Genomic DNA, 19,827 nt, shown 5'->3' on the forward strand with positions numbered 1-19,827 from the left:
TACCTCCCACGGACCCGGAGTCCGAGTCGGAGACGTGCGTGATGGAAAAGCGGGACGCAGGCGCTGGTGAGACGGTGAAGCGCGAGAAGGGGCTGGGCGCGACGGACTTGGGAGTCTCGGCAGGGATGCGCGAGGCTGGCTCTTGGGCCGAAGTCAGCATGAGGCCATCATTCCACTCGAACTCTCCGTCTGCGAGAAACCTGTAGTCAGTTGTGGATAGGATGGGATGGGGAGACCCTGCCCAGAGCATAATGTCACGCCCTGACCACGCCCACCAAATGAGCCACAGGCCACGTCGCCCCGCCTCCACCAGGGCCCGCCCCTCCGCTTCGCCCCGCCCCTAGCTCACCCTGTTCGGTCCCAGGGGCTTCAGGGGAGGGGTCAGCCCGCCGAGGCCGGCAGGAGGCACTGGGGGAGCCTGGGCTGCCCGCTGGGAACGTCGGGGGTGACTCCTTGGCACCAGGGAAGGGCTCCCCGAGCTCTCGGGTGGGGCTTTCCTGGGGGAATCAAAGCAACACGTCGCCCAAGGCTTCCAGTCCCACCACAGAGCCCCCTCTCCCCACGCCAAGCCCAGGGCAGCTGCCCACCTGGTCAAAGAGGTAGACAGTGACGTCGTCGAAGAAGGACACAGCTTTCTTCTTGCGCTCCAGGTCCTCGCAGAAGGCCTCGGACAGCAGGCTCGGCATCTTAAGCAGGCTGCGCAGGTTGCGCGCGCTCTGGCTCTCCGCCACCACCACTGGCACGGGTGGCACCTCCTCCTCGCTCTCCTCACTCGGCTCCTGGATGCTGTAGCAGCGGAGCTCTTCATCTGACTCGTCACTGTCCTCGCTGTCCTCCTCTTCCTCCTCAGGCCGCCCCTCCGGGGCCACAGGGAGTCCAGGCAGGGCCAGGCAGAGCGGGGTTCTGGAGGCACCTGGGCCCCCAGTCCGTTCCTGCAGGTTCGACCCTGACAGCAGACCCAGGGTCTCCTGGAGCTCCGGGTGGTGGCTTTCTGAGCTCGGCCGGGCTGGAGTCAGCAAGAAAATCTTAGAACTCACGGGGCTGGGCATGGGCGGCACCTGAGCTGGGTCTTGGGGCCAGGGAGGCTCCTGCCTGGGGCCTGTGGGGCAGACGCTCGGCTCTGGGGAAGAGTCCTCAGGCGGCGACAGTGGCAGTGGTGGCACCTCCCTGGGTCCAGTGCCCTGTGCCTCCCCGGGCACCCCCAGCTCAGGGGAGGGCTGTGCAGACTGCAGCCTGGGGCTCTTCAGGCTGTCCAGATCAGGCTTCGGCCCAGGGACCTGAACACCTCCATGCTTCTCCTTGGGGCCCACGGGGGGCTCTGGCTCTGTGTCCAGGTCTGAGAAGTAGGCGGAGTCACGGTAGGGATTCTTCTCGCTGAGGCCACCTAGGGAGGCAGAGAGCTGAGTCTCGGGCCCCGGGCTCTCACCCTCTGAGGCCAGCTCCCCAAAGGCCTCGGGCTCACAGGGCTCATGCGCCTCCTTGAGTATGAACTCAGGGGACTCATAGTTCTCCGTGTCATAGCCGCTGTCCAGGGCTCGGAGCTGCCCGCCAGGGGTGCTGACAGCTGATGGGCTAAAGACCTCACAGCCACCATCACTGGCCGAGGACGGGATGTCCAGGGAGTCCAAGGAGTCGGGGGTCCCCACCTGCTTCTGCAGGGAGCGGAAAGCCGGGGTCACATCTAGTTTCTCAGCCTGTGGGCCGTCGCTGGACAAGTCAGTGAAGACACCAGAAGTGGCCTCAGTCGTGTCCTCATCTTCACTCCCTGGAGCCTCCAGCTCAGGGGAGCTGCTGCTGCTGTCGCGGGTCTGGGCTGGCTCGGTGGCAGGTGCCTGGCTTCCAGTGGGCGTGGGTGAGGCAGGCAGGGTGGGCGGGGTGCTGGCCTCCTCAGCAGGAAGTGGGGCTCCCTCTTGGGATGGGGATGGGATAGAGGGAAGGGGCAGTTGGAGTCCAGCAAAGCCCTCAGCCTCCTCTGCGAGCCTGGGCTCTGCCTGGGGGCTGTCACCCCCACTTATGGCTGCCTCTGTCCAGGGAGAGGCGACCAGGCAGGGGGCAGGCGTCAGGCCCTCAGCAGGATACAGATGGGGGAGGCCAAGGCAGTGGCCCAGCTCCTGAGCCAAGGAGGCCCCCTTTGGCCCAAGGAGAGACTCTCTGGGATCCTCTGGGGTCAGAGGATGGCCCAGCTCAGGGATGGCCCACAAAGTCTGCTTCACACCAGGGCAGCAGTCCGTGTAGCCTGAGAGGCCTGGGACCCAGGATTCCGGTGCTCGACTGCCGCTGTTGTTGTTGGCAGACACGTTGGAGCTCCAGTGTCTGTACTGGGCGGCTCTGGACGTCTCAGCCTCCCTCAGCTCCTCCCCACCTGGAGATAGTCGGTCCCCAGAGCTCCGCGAGGGGGATATGCCCAGTGGGTCCTCAAAGAACGGGGGGCAGAAGGCCCCCACACCCCAGTCGATATCCTCGGCTCCAGGTTCCGCCAGCATCGGAGTCTCCGGTGAGGGTGAGCGGGAGGCGCAGGACAGGTCACGGGCGTGGCTCTTGCAGGGGTAGTGGTCGCAGTGGCCCCAGGGGCCATCCGCGGGCGGCGCGTGGCCGAGCAGCGGCTCCATGACCAGCGAGGCGGCCGTGCTCCCGTCAGAGTCATCATCGTGGTCACTACCATCGGGGCCCAGCGCAGTGGCAAGCATGCTGGGGGCACAGCCAGTGCAGTCGGGGTCATGGTCGGCGGCAGGCGCAGGGTCTTCCAAGCGGATGAAGTACTCACTGCCTACCGAGGGGCTGTGAGCGCTGAGCACCGGCACCACGCCCGGGGGCGCGCCATCCGGGACACAGAGCTCCTGCAGCCGCGCGTCTCGGCCCGGGCTCAGGGCGCCCTCTGGTGGCGGAAAGGCCTCGGTGCCGCGGCCCGCTTCCCACTTGTACTCAAAGTTGAGGCCGTGGCTGGTCTCAGTCACTGTCAGCACGTCGTCGCCCTCCGCGTGGAAGCCGTCGCCAGCGAACTGCTCCAGCAGCGGGAAGGAGGAGGTGGCGAGCAGCTCACCCGTGCCCCCCAGGGCCAGGCCTGCCACCCCTAGCCCGGCACCCGCGCTGCCGCCACCGGGCCGCAGTGAGCGCCAGCGCCGCTCGAATTCCTCCTCCGCCTCGGTGGCGCCCTTGGCGCATAGGTAGGACAGCAGCAAATGCACCTCCTCTGCCGTTGGCCGCTGCTCAGGCTGCAGCCAGCAGAACTGCATCACCTCGTACCTGCGGGAAGGCATGCCCTGGGGCTCAGCCCCCACCCCCCCCCCCCCCCCCCCCACAGGTGGTACTGCCCAGCCAGGACCCCAGCCCCTAAGGAGTGAGCCAGTCTGCCCCCAGCCAGTCTTGGTTCCCCCTCCTGCTCACACTCAGGAGCCCCTGGGGGTAGTTAAGGGAGTCTCCTAAAATGGGAGATGGCATGGATCAGGGCACAGTTCCCTGAGCTCATTCATCCCTGCCAGGCCTGCAGGCAAATCTGCGTTTTGGGTAAAGAAGCCATTCCACTGAGGGCATGGGAAGTGGCCCAGAGGTCACTGTTAGCCAGGGGGCAGCCAGGGTGAGCTGGAAACCCAGGTGGTCAGGAAGAGCCACTTAGACTCCGGGGACCCAGAGCACCCCTCTCTGCCTTGGCCTTCCCGCCGGGGACACCCCGCCCCTGCCTGGCACCGGGGGTCTCACCAGCGGTCGGAGAGAGTCAGCTGCAGCTGAGGCTTGGGCAGCTTGAGCTGCTGTTCTCGGACAGCATAGGCCAGCACCTGCCGGTCCGAGTGGTGGGGGTAGGGCTGCGCTCCCAGTTCGAAGAGTTCCCAGATGGTCACGCCCAGGGACCTGTGAGGATGACGGCTATCAGAGGGCTGCCCACGTGTTCTCAAAGCCTTGGATGCCAAGGGCAGCTCCCATCATCACACCCGTGACCAGAAGACAGCGCCTTCCTTCAGTAAACGGGCAGGATGTGCCACCTGAGCAGGTCTGAGCCCATGCCCAGGGTGCCTGGACAAACAAAAGCCAGACTGGCCTCCCACCAACCAATTCCATTTGTTCATTCATTCATTCCCATGCTGGGCTGAAACCCAGACACTGCCAGGGGCAGGAGCTGCCCTGGAGAAGCTCCCGGTCCTGCCAGGCTCCTGCGGAGGCTGGAGGGAGGGAGTGGAGGGCCTAGGGACACCACAATCAGCGTGAGTGGGCCAGGGGAACTGGCCAGGCAGTCAGCACACTGAGGGCTGGGGGAAGGCAACTGGGATCCTCCTAGTGGGCGGTGGCTTCCGCCAGCTCCTGGGTACCGCGGGCCATCCTGGGAGGCTGGGGGCATGAGGGACAGAGATCGTTTGGCAACAGAGAAGTCCCAGTGGCCTTGGCCAAAGCCATCCGGGGACACCAGTCAGTGTGGGTGAGCGAGCAGGCAGGGAAGAGTCAGCCACACGGAGAGTCAAGTGGGGAAATGGAGTGTCCATGTCGGGGGCACAATTAGTGGCTCAGGAGAGACCCCTGCAGGAAAGAGGGCTGAACCCTGGCTCCAGGCCCTGAAGGTTCATCAGGAGCAGAGGGAAGCCAGACGCCTCAGGCTGGAAGGGAGCAGGAGGGGGAAGCAGAGATGGGTCAAGACCAGGAACAGGGGACCACCATGGCCAAGCCTCTAGAGGCTGCAGTACTGGGTCCAAACACCTGCCCAGCCTTGCCCCCCGGGCTGTGGTCACAGGAGACCCCAGCCCCTCCCACCCCTCTCACGGGAACAGGTGCTGCCACGACGCCCCACGTCTCAACTTGCTACTCTGACCCTGCCGTCTCCGGGCATCGGCCCAGTAGATCCTGGGAGGGGAGAGGGGGCAAGGCTTCCTCCACAGACCCTGCAGCTCTGCCCGCCCCGCTGCCGTGAGCCTTGGCACCAGCAACAACAGGTGGCTCCAGAGCCCCCATGACCTGGGGCCGCGCTTGGTCACCTCCTACAGAGCTACAGGGCTGGACAGACAAGCACAGCCTCACACGCGTGCCCTTGCCTTGAGGGGCCAGTGTGGCTGCGGCTGGGCAGGTGGGACTCAGCCCCTCCATGCCCCGGGTCCTCAGGGCATGTTCACTCGGCTCGGGCAGGGCAGCTGTGAGGGCTGCGGGCGCAGACAGGCAGGGCATTGTTGGTGTCCTCACGGGGGCCGTGGGCTCACACTCACCACACGTTGCTGGCCTTGGTCTGGTCCACCACCAGCAGATTGCAATGCACCTCGTCCACCAGCTCAGGCGCGATCCAGCGCAGCGGCACCCACAGCTGGTCAGCCGTCACGAAGTAGTCCTCCTGTTGGCACGGGGGACAGGGTCACCCTGGGCCGCACGGCTGGCCCTGCCCTGGCCCGGCCCCCCCCACTCACCCTGTATTTGCCGTGAGACAGGCCGTAGTCGCCGATCTTGACTGTCAGGTCAGCCGTGAGCAGACAGTTTCTCAAAGCCAGGTCACTGGGGGTGGGAGGGTGGGGTCAGCCGGCAGTGCCAGTGTGTGTGGGGGGAGTGCGTCCAGGACACCAAGGGGGCTGGGCCACTTGTCCTGGGTTCAGTTTGGTGGGTGAGTGTAAAGGGGCATCCGAGAGGCTGCCCACCCACCCTCCCCTTTCCAGAGCCCCAGCCTGGACACTTCGAGGGTCTGAGTGGATGGGCAACACACATTAGAATGCAGACAAGGGACACAAGGCCCAGGGCTGGCTGCAAGGTACCCGAGGGCCCTCCTTGGATGGGGCCTCCCTCATGGGAAGCCAATCCACTCCCCTGCTTCTCCTCAGACACCAGTCTGCTGACCTGTCCCTTGGGGGCGAGCCAGCCCGGGACACAGCACTCTGCTCCGGCCCACTACACTGCCACCCTCCGCTCCCTGGAGGCAGGCGTCAGTGGAGAAATGGAGAGCCATAGGGTCCTACCCCGGCCCTGTCCACACAGGGCCCCAGGCAGGAGGTGCTGTGGAGTGCCCACCCAGGGGGACCAGTCACCCCCCCTTTATCTCCCACCCAGGCCAGCCTTGGCTACTGGCTTCTCCCCTGCCTGCCTGGTGGACCCATGGGAGTCTGGGGCCCAGGGCACTGGGGCAAACGTGGGCTCAGCACCCATCGGCCAAAGTGCTGCTGTGCCGGGAGCCACAGATGGGCACTTGGGGTGGGGTGGGGTGGCGTGGGGTGGGGTGGGCTCGGCGGGCAGTCGGGAGGCTGGCAGCTGCCCTCTTCAACAAAATCACTGATGCTGGAGTTGCGTGTGTCATCACTCAGCACCAGGATATTGTTGGGGAGGACGGCCCGTGCGCTGTCCAGGGCTGGCAGGGCCACGTCCATCGCCACTTCTTCAGGCACACCCCCCTAGGCCAGACCCTGGCCCATCTTTCCGACTTTGGGGGCCAGGGCGGGAAACAGGGCAGAGCCACCCCTCCCCCCGGGCCTGAGGGAGACAGAGGAGGGCGGGGGCCAGCATGGGGCCACTGGGCAGCGCTGACCACTGTGAGGACCAAGGACAGGTACCTCCCCAGGCTAGGTGGACAGAGGGTGTCCCCTCGATTAAGCCTCCTGCAGAAGTAGGTGTCCAGCTCCCCTCTGCCTGGTGCTTTTTATTTGATAAAATCCCTTTGCACGGCGGTCCCGAGAGACTGAACAAAGACTAGCCAGTTCACTGAGGGTCCCCGTCCCGCGGCCCCAGAGCAGGGGTGGAGGCCGGGCCGAGAGCCCGTGGGCTGCCACCGCCCTCACCTGTGCACGTAGTTGTTGCGATGCAGGTGCAGGACACCACAGGCCACCTCGCAGGCCATGCGCTGCAGGGTCAGGGGGTCGGGCGCCATGGCCTCGGCCACCCGACAGCTCCGCAGGTAGCCCTTGAGGTCCCCCTGTCGAGAAGGGCAGCACCATCACCTGCCGGCGGGGAGCGGCTGCCCGCCCCCAGGCCCTTCCTCCCCAGCAGGGCCCATGGGAGACCAGGCATCCTGCTAACTCTGCGGGGCCGCTGCTGCCCAGTGAAGCCCCTGTGTCCGCCTCCCAGAGGCCAGCCATCAGCAGGATGATCCTATGGGCAGGGGACACTTTCCCCAAGCTGACGCCTGGCCCCAGGCAGCCCTGAGGGCCAGGAGGGCCACATCCTGCGTCGGGCCACATTGTGACGCCAAGCCTGGACAGAACCCAGGGCCGGTGACCAGAGGGTCCACAGGCAACTCCCTGACCTGCTGACACCGCCCAGCTCCAGGTGGCCCGACCATCCTGGGGAAGCCCTGGGAGTCCAGAGACTAGACAGCGGAGGATGCATGTCTGAGGAAGGGCACCTCCCTGTGGGCAGGCGGCTCAGCTGGGCGTGTGTGCATGTGTGTGCGTCTGACTGTGAGGGTCCCTGCGAGGCCAGTAGCAGGCTGAGTCACGGCCGGAGACTAAAGTATGAGTGAGGCTGTGGACCAGACATGAGGGCTTTGAGCCTCCAAAGAGGGCCGGTGTGCCCCTCGGGAAAATCGCCGTGACTCCGAGCAGCACAGGCAGATCGGGGACACAGCTGCCCCGACTCCCACCCTGGGCACCGTGGAGGCCCAGCCCTGACAGCCGCCGTCTCTATGGTGGCGGGGTCACCTCTCTCCTCCCCCAGGCCACCTCTGGAAGGCAGTGGTGCAGGGCCACCTGGACCCCACTTTGGGGGGGATGTGAGGCCCACAGGGTGGGGCTGAGGGGTCCCCGGCTCTGCCAAGGCCCCTTGCAGGATGCCAGTCCCATGTTCCAGAAGCACAGGGCAGGGACTGGGGGGAGCGGGCTACTCACCATTGGGCAGAACTCCATCACCAGCAGGTAGGGCGTCACCTCGGCGCACTGGGCCAGGCACTGGAGCAGGTTGCTGTGCTGCAAGGCCCTGCGGGAGCCACCAAGCCACCCTTGACTCGCACTCAGGGCAGGGAGGGGGTGAGGGGGCGAGGGGGCTGGCTCTGCAGGGCACAGAGCTCACCTTTGTCTGCAAGGCCTGCGCCCCCACCTCCTGAACAGTACCCCAGCCCCTCCAGCAGAGCCGGTCCGCAGGACCACCCACCTGTAGGGCTGCGCCTCCTCCAGGAACTGCATCTGCTCTTGCACGCTGGCGCTCGCCTTCAGCTCCTTTACCACCACCTGGGTGCTGCTGATGCCTGAGTTCACCTCCCCCAGGAATACCTATGGGGCAGGCATCACCAGGTGGGCAGACACCACCCTCCCCAGGCTCCGCCCGCAGCCTTGCTCCTCCAGCCAAAGCTTGGCTCATTCTGTGCAAGGTGGGTGCGCACTAAGTCACCTCAGTTGTGTCCCACTCTTTGCAACCCTATGAACTGCAGCCCTCCAGGCTCCTCTGTCCATGGGCTCCTCTAGGCCTCAATTTACTCATCTGCAAAATGGGTTCTGGATCCTTCCTAGGAAAACCCTCCTGGCTGTAATACTCTGTCTTTGCTATCTGCCTCCCCCGAGGTCCCTAGCTGTTCTCAGAGCTCCGGGGGTCTGTGATGAGGAAGATGGACCCACCATCCCCCCCAGCCTGGTGCTCAAGGCGAAGTCAGGACCAAGATGCTGCTCCCTGTCCCTGCCCAGTCAGAGGTACCTCCCATCATGATACCAGGATCTGCGGAGAAGGGGTGCCATACCTGGAGGTCCCCAGGGAGGGTTCAGTAGGAGCACCTTAAGAGGGGACCCCAGGACTGGGGAGGTTTCTAGGGGAAATAGGTATCCAGCCCACCCACTCCACCTGCCAGGCAAAAGGGACCATGCTGCCAGCTTCTGCCACCACTGACCCTGGGGACAGCAACTCACCTTCCCGAACCAGCCGTGTCCAATCTCCTCCAGGTACAAAAGGCTGTGCCGGCCCAGGTCTGTGGACTTGAGCAGCTGCACTGTAACAGGGCAGGGGGCTCAGGAATGCCAGCTCAGCTTCCATTATCACCCCATCTTCTCTAGCCTATCCCCTAAAGAGGCTGCCTGCCTAGCCTGTTCTGGGGAGCTGCCTGGAGCCCCCTGCTCCCTCCTGATGGGGGCTGCCATCAGGATCAGGGTGCCTGCTTCCCAGGGGAGCTGTGGACCTCCAAGCCACACCCGGGCATGTTTCTGAGTAGGTCTGGGAAGGCTGTGCCCCCACCTACAGGGACAAGCCAGGCTGGAGCCAGCAGGGCCTGGAGCCGGGACCAGCGCACAGGCAAGGCCGGGCAGGCAATGTGGCTGGGGCGGAGGCCTTGGGAGGAGGGCAGTGGAGTGGCCCGTCCCTTCACCCCTGCCACAGGCTGGCATTCCAGCGCCAGGCACCCCAAAGGCTCCTTTGTTGGGGGCTGCTTGGCACAGCCCTGTACGGAACACACTGGGCCCATTCTCCTGCGGGCTGGGCGGGGTGAGGTCAGCAGGGAAGAAGGGTCAGAGAGAGCCCCAGAGGAAGGGCCAGAGCTGCTGAGCCCACCCACACACTGCCTGTGCCCCAAGGGATTCCCCGAATTCTGCTCCCACGCCAGCTGCCCAGAGGGCCCAGGAGGCAGGCTGAGCCGACCAGCCAGTAGACTCTGAGGGTGAGGGGCTGTTCCCGGGGACTGCAGACCCCAGGCAGTGCTGACCTCGATGCTGAGCAGAATTGGGGGTAAGGGGTCCCATTGGGCCCTGAATCCCGGGGCTCCTCCCCCTGGGCCCCAGCCTGCTGCCCCCTCCACCTCCAGCCTGGCGTCTCCCCAGGCAGGCTCAGCAGGCCTGACAGTGGACCCTGAGGCAGTGATGGAGGAGAGCATGCCGACTGCCAGCCAGTGGAAAAGCTGTTTCTCCTGGCAGCTGCAGGGGGCAAGGTGGGATAGGCCAGGGGTCTTGGGGTCTGCACCCTAGGGGCAGCACCCACAGAGCCAGGCTGGGGAGACTGAAGACTGGGCCTGGCTGGGCCATCTTCCCCCACAGTGTAGAGGGGTGGCCCTTGCTGGCCACCCAAATCTCCCTCCCTCCCTGGAAGCAGGATACCCAACAGAGAGCAGAGCAGAGCTGTAAAATGGAAAATGTGATCACTGCCCTCCCCTGGGTCTCTGTCTCCCTCATCCCCGGGGACAGTCGGAGTAGCTGGGTCTCAAAGATTCCTCAGGGTCCCAGGCACACATACTGCCAGGGGCAGTTGTCAGGCCCAGGCCAGAGGTACAGTGTCCCCTGAGGGGACCCCTTGGTCCATACTGGCTCCCAGTGTCAGCACAGGCAGACTCCCACAGTCACCCAGGAAGGTTGGAGGGCCTCCTATAGCAGTCACCCCTCCTTCAAGATTTTATAGGGTGCTCCTGTGGGCCCTGAAATTCCTGCCTAACTGGTGAGTTCTCCTCCAGGAGACACTGGTGGGGGTGGGGAGTGATAGTCATGGGGCCTGGAGGCAGGGCCCAGCCCTGTATCTTGGAAGCCCCCAGCCCAGGATGAAGGCTGGGCTCCAGGGTGGGCAACATCGTGAGCAGGACCCAGTAGGGCCCAGAACATAAGCCAGTGGGACAGGCCAAGTATCACAGGCCCTGGTGCCAACAGAGCCCCCTCAGTGCCTCACAGCCCACTCAGTGCGCCTAGAGGAGCTGGGGGCAGGCCCAGGCCTGGCCGTGAAGCTGTCAGGAAGGGTTCCGAGGGCTGGACACAGCCTTCAGACACAACTGGGAGTTCTCAGAGCACTGGATCAGGTAAAGGCAGGTGCAAAGCCCAGCTTGGCCACGGACCTTTAACCTCTGTGGTTTGGGCCCAGCATCTGCCCTGGGGGTGGCCACCCTGCTGGGGGACCATGGAATGGGGCTGGTGGGAGAAACGGGAAGGAAGCCAAGGCTCCCACCTGCACCTGCCCCCACCCAGGGTCCTGAGCAAAAGGCTCCACCCCGAAGAGCACCTCCCTGCAATGGGTGGGCCCCTGCTCCCGAGCCCATGTCTTAGGGACCACAGAGAAGCCCCTCCTCCCAGCACACCAGTGCCTATCCCAGGACCAGACGGGGCAACCCCTGCCCCTTCGCCCAGCAGCCCCTGCTGGCCCAAGCCTGCTCACAGCACCCCAGGTCCCAGCAGAAGGGGATACAACCAATCCTGTGCCTCCCCTGAGCCTCCCACCTGGGCCCACAGGGCAGGGGGGCGTCACTCACCTGAGCGCCCGGGCTGCTTGGCCATGGGCAGGGAGACCTCGGTGAGCGGCAGGACGTACACGTCAGGCCCGTTCTGAGCCGCTGCGGCCGGGGAGCCCTGTGCCGAGAAGTCGGCCGCGTACTCTTCCCCCTCGGCATTCTCAAACTCCTGGGCCAAGCAGGCGACGCACGCGGTGAGCTCCAGGCCTCCCCAGAACGGGGAGGGTCGGGGGGCAGGGCGGGGAGGGAACAAGGGGTGCAGGCCAGCTCTCAAAGGCCCCTTTCTTCCCAGGGCCCAGCTCCCACCAGCACCCCTGCCAGCTGCCTCCTCCACCCACCTCCTCTCCTCGGGGCAGAGAACAGACCCCACTCCCTACCACCCCCTCCCCCAGGGACACCAGCTGCTCCAGGAGGGCAGGGTTTGTTTTGTGTTGGTGGGGGGTGGTGAGAATTTGTCCCCCACAGGCAGAGCCTCAAGGTTGGGGGCCATGAGCCCCAGGGCAGCCACACCTCCCCGGCCTCAGCCCATCCACACCAGGCCTACCAGGCTCAGGTTGAGGCGGGCAGTACCAGTGGCAGGGAGTAGGGTGGGATGCAGCTGGATGCCAGCTGCCCTGGCCCATCCAGTCAGCCCCCACTCATCTCAGCACCCCCACTTCCCTGCAGCCTTCGCCCTGGGTGGGGCACCCACGGTCAGTCGCTTCAGGGTCATGGCTGGAGATCCAGGACGGGGGCTCCATCATCCCCCCAACCCTGCCCCAGTGAACAAGCAACTAAGTGCCCCACCCCTCCCGGACAAGAAGCATTCCTGACAGCCCATCTCCCCAACCAGTTTCACCCCCAGACAGGCGCTGCCATTTGCTACGGCCGTCTGCCTGCAGGGCCCCAGGATCTTGACCCAGGCGGGCCAGCATCTGTCCTCTCCCCGGACTCCTTAAGAGCCTGGCCCTGGGTGCCAGGCTGGGTCCCTCCTGGGCCTGGCTGCTATGTTGAACTTCACGACCTACCACCCACCGCTGTCTGAGGAAGCCCCCTCACATTCCTGAGCCATAGCCAAGTCCCCCAGGAGCCCCAGGCCAGAAGCAGAACCCCAGTTGCAGCGCCATAGGCCTATCTGACCCAGACTGACCACTGCCAGGCGGGAAACAGAAGCCGAGGGTCGCAGGACTTCCCTGGAGCTGCAGTGGGGCCGCCCCCGTGGACAGGCAGCCGGCCTGGGAACCAGGAGGCCTGGGTTCCTCCCCCAGTGCTCAGACCCAAGGACTCTGCTTTCTCTGGGGCTCGATTTTCTCGGCTGCAAGGAGGAGGCTGGGAGCCCTCTGGGGGTGTCCCTGCGGACCTGTCCTGGACTGCACCGAGACAACGGAGCCACTGGGGACGAGGTCTACAAGGGATTCCGCCTCCCCAGGCGACCACCCTGGGGCAATCAGAACCACTCTCCTCGCCTGGTAATCCCAGATGGGACTCTGAAGAGGGCACAGATGCCCACCCCCACCCCCAGGGGCCTGACCCCAGCCCCAGCTGGTTACCTGACACTGCCACCTGGAGGCCCGCCGGATGGAGCCAGCGCAGCGGGTGATCAGGTAGGACAGTGTGAGCATCGTGGCCCAGCCCTTCCCCCAGTGCAGCTCCAGGTGGGGGAGCCCAGGCAGGAGCCTGCTGCACAGGCCAGCCCTCCCACGGAGGCGCGCTGGTGCTGGAATGTTCCGGGCACCATGTTCCCAGGAGGTGAGGAGGGCACGGGTAGGAGGGGGCCGTGCAGGCCCTTGTTTGGGGCCTTGTTCTCACAGCACCCTGAGGAGGGGCTGACTTATACAACCCGACCAGGGCCCCCGCCCCCAGCCCAGCCCTCCCCCCCTCCACCTCGCCTGGCGCCAGGATCCTCCAGGAAAATGCCAGGATCGCCTGGCCCAGCCCACTGTGCCTGCAGATCAGGGAGACAGCGCAGGGGCTTAGACATGGACCCAAAGCTCCTGGGGCCATGGCCCGGCTGCCCAGGCTCTGACCTTCCCTGGCCCACCCCTCAGAGGGCTCTGGGAGGATGACCCGGCCATGGAGTGTGGCAGAGACACCCTGGTAAAAGGCAAGCACCAGGCGGATTCAGCTCTCCCGGCCCCCAGGTGATGAGACACACGTGGGAAGGGCACTATCTTCTAAAATGAGGGTGGCATGGCTGCAGTGTGGGTCACTCGGAATGGGAACGGTGGTGGGGAGTGATGCTATGCTGGGCCACAGGACAGCCCTCCCCCCGACCTTGCCGGCCCAGGAATCTGACCTCCAGCCCAGGGTGGGGCAGCCGAGGGGGCGGGAGAATGACCACAGGCGGCACTATGTGCTAAGTCTGCAGAACTCGGCCCACGGGGCTGGGGGCCGGGGGCCTAGATGGGCTCCGCAGTTCCCAGCTTTTTCTCCTCGTCCTCCACGCTCAGAGGACCAGAAGCTGAGCATGGGGGCAGCTGAGAGCACTTGTAGGATTGAGGAACAGCACCCCAGGGGATGCCCCTTGGCCACCCTCCTTAGGAGGGCACCTCGGCCCTGGGATCCAGCCCAGGATGACCCGGGAGCTTAGCCCCGCTAGGGCGGCAGCCTGAGGAAAGGCAGCCCAGCATCCAGCCGATGCTCCAGAAACAGCAATGATGACCCCTGCTATCCCTGCGCCACGATTCCTACACAGCGCACAATCCTTTCCTCATGGGCAGAAAAACCCCAGGGTAAGGTGACCCCAGCCAGAGAGCTGCTTGGCAGGACAGCAAGTGTGTCTGGGCAACTTTGGTCTTCCTTTGCTGATTCGAATGAGCAGAGATTCAAAGAATTGCTGAGCACAGAGCCCCCCCGCCCCCTGCCCCCTGCCCCAGGCCCCTCCTCACTGTCCCTGGAGGCACAGCCCACGGAGGCCTGGCCCTGAGCTGGGGGGGTGATGGTAATGAGCCCCTGTCCCCATGGGGCGGGGGACTCAAACTGGGGGAGGCAGTGGGAGGGGTCCCCGACAACCCCTACGCCTCTGGCAGCTGCCCCCAGAAGAGGGGCTTATGGGGTCCCAGGCCTGGGTCTCCATGACCCCCAGGCAGCCCCAGGAGGAAGGCAGGGCAGTGCCACGTGGACGCCAGGGGGCCGGCCCTGGGGATCCCGTCCTCAGCCTCCCACCCCCAGCCCTCACCTTGAACCCGATGCCGCCCTTCTTACAGCACAGGCAGGCCAGCATGAGGGCGATGACAGTGAAGAGCCCGGAGAAGGACACGGCCACTACAGACAGGGGGGATGACCAGGAGAACTCGCTGAGCGGGGCGCCGTCTGCCAAGGGAGAGAGCGGTGACGAGCAGCTCTGCGTCCCCATCCCCACCTGCACCTGGCCCCCAGGGGCACCCAGGGGCCAGCTGGACCCTATCCCTGGCTCTGTGCCTCCCCGACTTGCTGCGGTCTGAGCCTTGGCACCCTCACCCTTGCTCCAAGACCCGGTGCTCAGAGGCACAGCCGCCAGGCCCAGGGCAGGTGGACCCTGGGGGCGGCCACGGCAGCCCAAGCCTGCCATCTGGCCCCTGGACACCGCACTGGCCTCGCCAGGGGACACAGGGCTGGCAGAGCTCCCATTTCTGGGGGTTTGTGGACCCCCAGAAGCTCAGGCTCTCAGGACTGCAGGAACCCCCTCCCACACCACCCTCTGGAGCAGGCCCCTGGGGCTGTCACATTGCCCTAGCTCTGGGGTGGCACTGGTAGAGGCCATGAGACCCTGAGGGTGTAGGAGGGGGACCCAGGCCCCACTAAGTGGGAGAGATTGAGGGCCTGGCTGCTGGCCACATGCCAGGCTCTGGGCCAGGAGACTCAAGACCTGTCCGATCTCTGAGGACGGGGATGTCACTTTCCCCAAGGACAGACAGTAGAGTTCCTCCATGCAGCCTGGCATTTCCAAGTCATCCTCTTACTGACTGCCCATCGAGGGCCCCCCAGTGCTGTTTGTGTTCTGAGGACAGTGGGATCCTGTCTTCTGCAACACCTGGCCCATGTGAGTCCCTCTTGGCTCACCCTCACCAGACGGGGAAACTATAGTGCCCAGGACAGCAGAACGTGACTCCCCAACACACAAGCATGGCCCCCAAGATAGGGTTCCAAGCTGCCCTCATGCCCCCGCTGAGCCAGAGCTCTGGGGAAGCTCCGATCATCTGGTGCCCACAGGACGTTGTGGTCAGGGTGTCATAGTGGGGCCAGCCAGGTGTCCCCTAAACTCTGGGCTAGGAGCCCCACCCCTGGGCTGCCCCCCTGTCCCTCCACTCAAGCTCCAAAGCATGCCCCTTCCCCAAGGACTTTCTCTGTCTGCCCATCTACCATTCAGCCCTTGAAGTTTCCTGCCTGCCCCCAGCTCCTCTGCCCACTAAGCACCCCAACCCCTCGGTTCCCAATAGCTGATCCCTCAGGGCCATGTCACCCCACCTGCCATCACTGGTCCCTCAGGTCCCGGCAGGTCTCAGCAGCACCTCACCAGGTCCTAATGGGCACCGAGGTGGCTGCCATGCCTGTCCACTGAACAGGAAGAAATGGAGGCTCAGTGAGGGTCAGGAGACTGCCCGAGGCGTCACAGCTGACTTCTCATTGATATGCCTCTGCTCCCGGCCCTTCTGCGCTCACAGCTAATGGGGTATCTGGGAGGGCTTCTGGAGGCAGTGTGAGCCCAAGAGGCTGGGCAAGTGCAGCCTGGACTCCTGCTCAAGCCTCCGAGCTCATTCTGGATATCCACATAAAGGGAAGAGAGGCAGGGCTGGGGGGACCAGGTAGGAAGAGTCACCATGGCAAGGGAAACCAGCTCAGCCTGCTCCCCCAAAAGACCTCGGAACGTGGGCTGTGTCCCTCAGTTCTGTGGGGCTGCAAGCAGATACCTTTACAGGGGCCTCCACAGGCCAGGTTTCAGGTGTGTGTGCATAAGGCTTACGTGCTTACGTGCGTACGTGCATGGGCACATATGCAAACACAACCCCTACCCATTGTGTACGGCACCCCCTCCCCTGACTGTGCTTTCCCACCCAAATAGCCTGTACTTGCAGGGTGCCAAGCAGCACTGGCTGCCGCAGGAATCTGCAAAAGCCCCCAAGGATGTGCCGTTACCATGGTGACCCATGGGCACTCAGCAGGCTCCCTTCCCACCACCTCCGCCAGCACACGCACCCCTGCACCTCCCTAGCCTGGCTGGTCCCAGGGCCTGGAAGGAGGCAGCAGGCACCAGGCAACCTCAGGTGGCCAGCCTTAGCCTCCACCCTCAGTCTCCTTGATGGTGCTAGTCCTGGGGTGCAGCCCTCCTGTGGGACCCCACAATCCCTCTGCAAGCCCTAGTCACAGAACTGGGCTGAGGGTAGGGATTATTCAGCATGATATTCCAGACTCAGCAGCAGAAGGAGGGTGGCAGGTGGGCCTCCCCCACCACCCAATGCCCACGTCCCTGAAAGTGGACCTGCGGGGATGGGGAGACCAAACAGATGGGCAGAGCCAGGAGTGACTCTGACAGGCTGCGGACTTGAATTTTCTAATCTATATAACAAGCCAGTTTCTGGAGCCCTGCCAATGCTGGAACAGTCAAAACCCTGCCCCCGAGACTACAGCAGGTGACAGGAGTGGCACCCTCATAGCCACTGTGCACATGAGGTCATAAGGCCCGTGGGGGCTAGGAGACTGCTCTCAGTCCCCAGGGAGCTCGTGCCCTGCCCTCCATGGTGAGGGGATGATCCTGAAGGGAGAAGGAGGGTTCCATCAGCCCCTGGGCAGCAAGCAGTCCTGTCCCCTCCAGGGTCACCCCCGAGACCCCAAGGCATACAGGGGGGCCACTCAACCCCTGCCCACACAGTCTTCACTCACTCAAGTCGTGCGCCCCAGCCACCCCCAGGAGGGAGCTGCCAGCGCCCTCAGCACCTCCGGCTCTGGCTTCCAGAGCCCTTCTCTGTGCTCACAGGCAGGCGCCTACAGCCCAGGCCCTGCTGGCCATGAACTCGTGAAACAGACCAAGGTCTGTTGTGTCAACACAGCATGAACACACTACAGGTTCTGTGTGTGCACACACACGCACACTCACACACACCCTTTCTTCCAGTCCCCTCAATAAGGCTGCTCAGGAGATATCATGCCCACTCTAGAGATAAGAAAACTGAGACTTGGAGAGACTATGGACACATCCAAATGCCAATAGGAATGGTCCTTGAGGGCCCGAGTAGGCCCATTCCTGACTCCAGCTCGCTGCCCCTCCACCACCCACTAAAGACGCCTATAGGGAAGGCCTCACATGTACCCTCAGGATGGACACCCACTAACAGCCAGGGAGACCCATGTGGGGTCTTGTTCATGACCCACCTCTTCCCAGAGGGCAAGAGGGGTCAGCACCTCATTTCATTCTTGTGACAACCTCAGCGAGAGGGGTGACTGCCAGGAATGCTCTCTGTGTCAAGGGCCAGGCGGACACCCAGGACAGGAAATACCGAAAGCCTGTGCTGACTGGCAGCGGAAAGGGAAGGGGGCCAGGGCCACAAAGGGCACCGCGGCCCGTCAGGGCTGATGCTGGGGCAGCGCGGGGCGAGGAGGGGGCAAAGCAGCTGCAGGCGGGGACTCATTCCACGGAGCAGATAAGCAACACCCTGCGGCCAGTGTAGGACGGGGAGCTGGAAGAGCCCGAGGTGCCCGCCGCTGTCCGGGGCTGTGAACGCCTGGCACACCTATGGCACACGGGTAGGTACAGACGCGTGTCTGTGCCTGCGCACCTGCACACACGTCCTTCCTTGCTCTGTCCACGGAGGGAGACTTCCAGCATGACCCCGCATCCATCCCCCCAGTGCCAGGCCACGCACACAGCAGAATGATCATGTCATCACCAGCACAACACCACGGGGGCCCAGGAAGACAAAGGCAGCAAACAGCTTTGTTGTTTGTTTCAAGAAGGAAAAACCCATTTGAACAAACCTCAGGTCATCCAGCTCCACAGCAGCGAGTGTCCAGTCACAGCTTTGCTCCCAGACTCTGAGCCCTTTGCCCTACGGTGGCCACTCACCCTAGTGTGACTATTAACCCCACTCGAGCCCAGCACAGAAGGCCCACTTCCAACCAGACCCCAAGCCCAGACGCCCGCCGCCCTGGCCTTGGCCTGGGGGACGACTACACGGTCAGCGGGAGGGCAGGCCAGCTGGGTCCTGGTTCCCACAGAGCTCACCTGAGCTGTGACCAGTGGCACAGGGGACCCTTGGCAGTGAGGCATCAGCTGGTGGGGTCCTTGCTGCCCAGCAGGTGGCACTCTCTGGCTGTTTTATGTCCAAGGCTTCAGCAGGGAGAGCCTTCCTGAAGACACTGGGCAGGTGAGCAAGGATTGGAATGCCAGGCCCTGGAGGTGGGTGTGAAGCCCAGCACACCCATCACCGCGCCCGCCCCCTTCTGTGACCATGAGGGGCTCCAGGACTGGGGCTGGGGGCTGCAAGGCTGGGTGTCAGGCACCAGGCCCCCTCTGGGTGGCCAGGGTAGGCCCCTGGATGTGGGAAACAAGTGTCCTGCTTGGTTAGGGGGGGTGGCTGACATAGCGGGGTGCATGCCGCTCAGGGGTCCAAGCTTGGGGCTGCTGTATCTGGGACCCACCAGCGTCCTGGCACTCGGCCGCAGCTAACATCCTGTGTGACAGGAGTTCCCTAAGGTGCTGCCCCGCTGGCTGGCTGTGCCTGGGCCCCACTCGGGGCTTCCTCAGGCCTCCATGGGTCCTGTTCACCATCACAGGACCCAGCTCTGCAGCACCGTCACCAGCGGTCCCATCCCTGACCCTAAACCCTACCCCCAAAGCGGAAGGCAAGGCCAGACCCTCCTGGCGCCGACAGCTGTGGCCCAGCCCCACACAGTGGCCGTGTGTGGACAGGCGCCACCTCGGAGGGCGCAGGTGGAGTCAGTGGCTCCCAGGGCAGCTCATGGTCAGGGCCCGCAGGCTAGGGTACCCAGTGCAGCTCCAGGAAGGGGGCGGCCAGGGCCAGGGGTGACAGGGGACCTGCTGGGCAGAGGAAGACGAGCTCCCTGAGAAGCCTCCCCTGTCTTCTGCAGCACTCAGCACTGTGGGGCCCAGCCCTTTTGTCCTCCCCACCGGAGATTGGCACCTGACGTGTCTGTATACCCTCATGACCTTGTACCAGTATGAGGGGGCTCCGGGTTGTGGTGGGAAGAGGCCACTTGCTCACCCTCCCCAGGCTGGGCTGGGACAGCTCCAAACCAGGCTGGGAGGGACAGGCAGGACAGCAGTCGGTGCAGCAGGGCTCCCCTGGGCTGGAAGCCCTGCCCCGCACCAGCTGTGGGGCCCTGAGCCTCAGCTTCCTCGTCTGGAAATGGAGCCACCTGACCCTGAGCGTGCAGTAGAGTGCCCCCTGCCCTCCGCCACTTCAGTCCAGCCCCAGGCAAAGGGTTGAAGGGGGGGCTGAAAGGCACAATACTGGCTGAGCAGAGGGCACACTCCTGCCCAGAGGGCCCGCCAAGATTATAAAAATAACCCACAGATGGGACCTTCCCGGAAGCCCAGTGGCTGAGAATCGGCCTGCCAGTGCTGGGGACGCGGATTCGATCCCTCACGCCAGAGCAGCTGAGCCCCTGCACCAGCACTCCTGGCACACTCGAGTCCACGTGTCGCAGCCACTGAAGCCCGCGTGTCTAGAGCCCGTGCTCTGGAACGAGAGAAGCCAGCGCAGTGAGAAGCCCGGGCACCGCAACGAAGCATAGCCTCCACTCATCGCAACTAGAGAAAGCCTGCAAACAGCAACGAAGACCCG

At 64.4% G+C, this 19,827-nt stretch overlaps 1 protein-coding gene across 2 annotated transcripts in view; it reads right to left on the reverse strand.

Moving 5' to 3' along the window:
- Positions 1 to 19,827, reverse strand: part of AATK (apoptosis associated tyrosine kinase) — a 39,620-nt gene that overhangs the window by 1,927 nt on the left and 17,866 nt on the right. For both annotated transcript variants that reach the window (XM_040244790.1, XM_040244792.1), the window contains exons 2-13: positions 14,226 to 14,359; positions 11,090 to 11,237; positions 8,784 to 8,863; positions 8,038 to 8,156; positions 7,776 to 7,863; positions 6,732 to 6,865; positions 5,379 to 5,463; positions 5,184 to 5,305; positions 3,697 to 3,846; positions 588 to 3,243; positions 350 to 497; positions 4 to 189 (exon numbers count right to left, since the gene is read on the reverse strand). In XM_040244790.1, coding sequence (XP_040100724.1) covers positions 4 to 189; positions 350 to 497; positions 588 to 3,243; positions 3,697 to 3,846; positions 5,184 to 5,305; positions 5,379 to 5,463; positions 6,732 to 6,865; positions 7,776 to 7,863; positions 8,038 to 8,156; positions 8,784 to 8,863; positions 11,090 to 11,237; positions 14,226 to 14,359 — 4,050 coding nt within the window. The remainder of the gene's footprint in view (positions 1 to 3; positions 190 to 349; positions 498 to 587; positions 3,244 to 3,696; positions 3,847 to 5,183; positions 5,306 to 5,378; positions 5,464 to 6,731; positions 6,866 to 7,775; positions 7,864 to 8,037; positions 8,157 to 8,783; positions 8,864 to 11,089; positions 11,238 to 14,225; positions 14,360 to 19,827) is intronic.

The sequence above is a fragment of the Oryx dammah genome, unplaced genomic scaffold (genome assembly GCF_014754425.2).
Source record: "Oryx dammah isolate SB20612 unplaced genomic scaffold, SCBI_Odam_1.1 HiC_scaffold_8, whole genome shotgun sequence".
NCBI lineage: Eukaryota > Metazoa > Chordata > Mammalia > Artiodactyla > Bovidae > Oryx > Oryx dammah.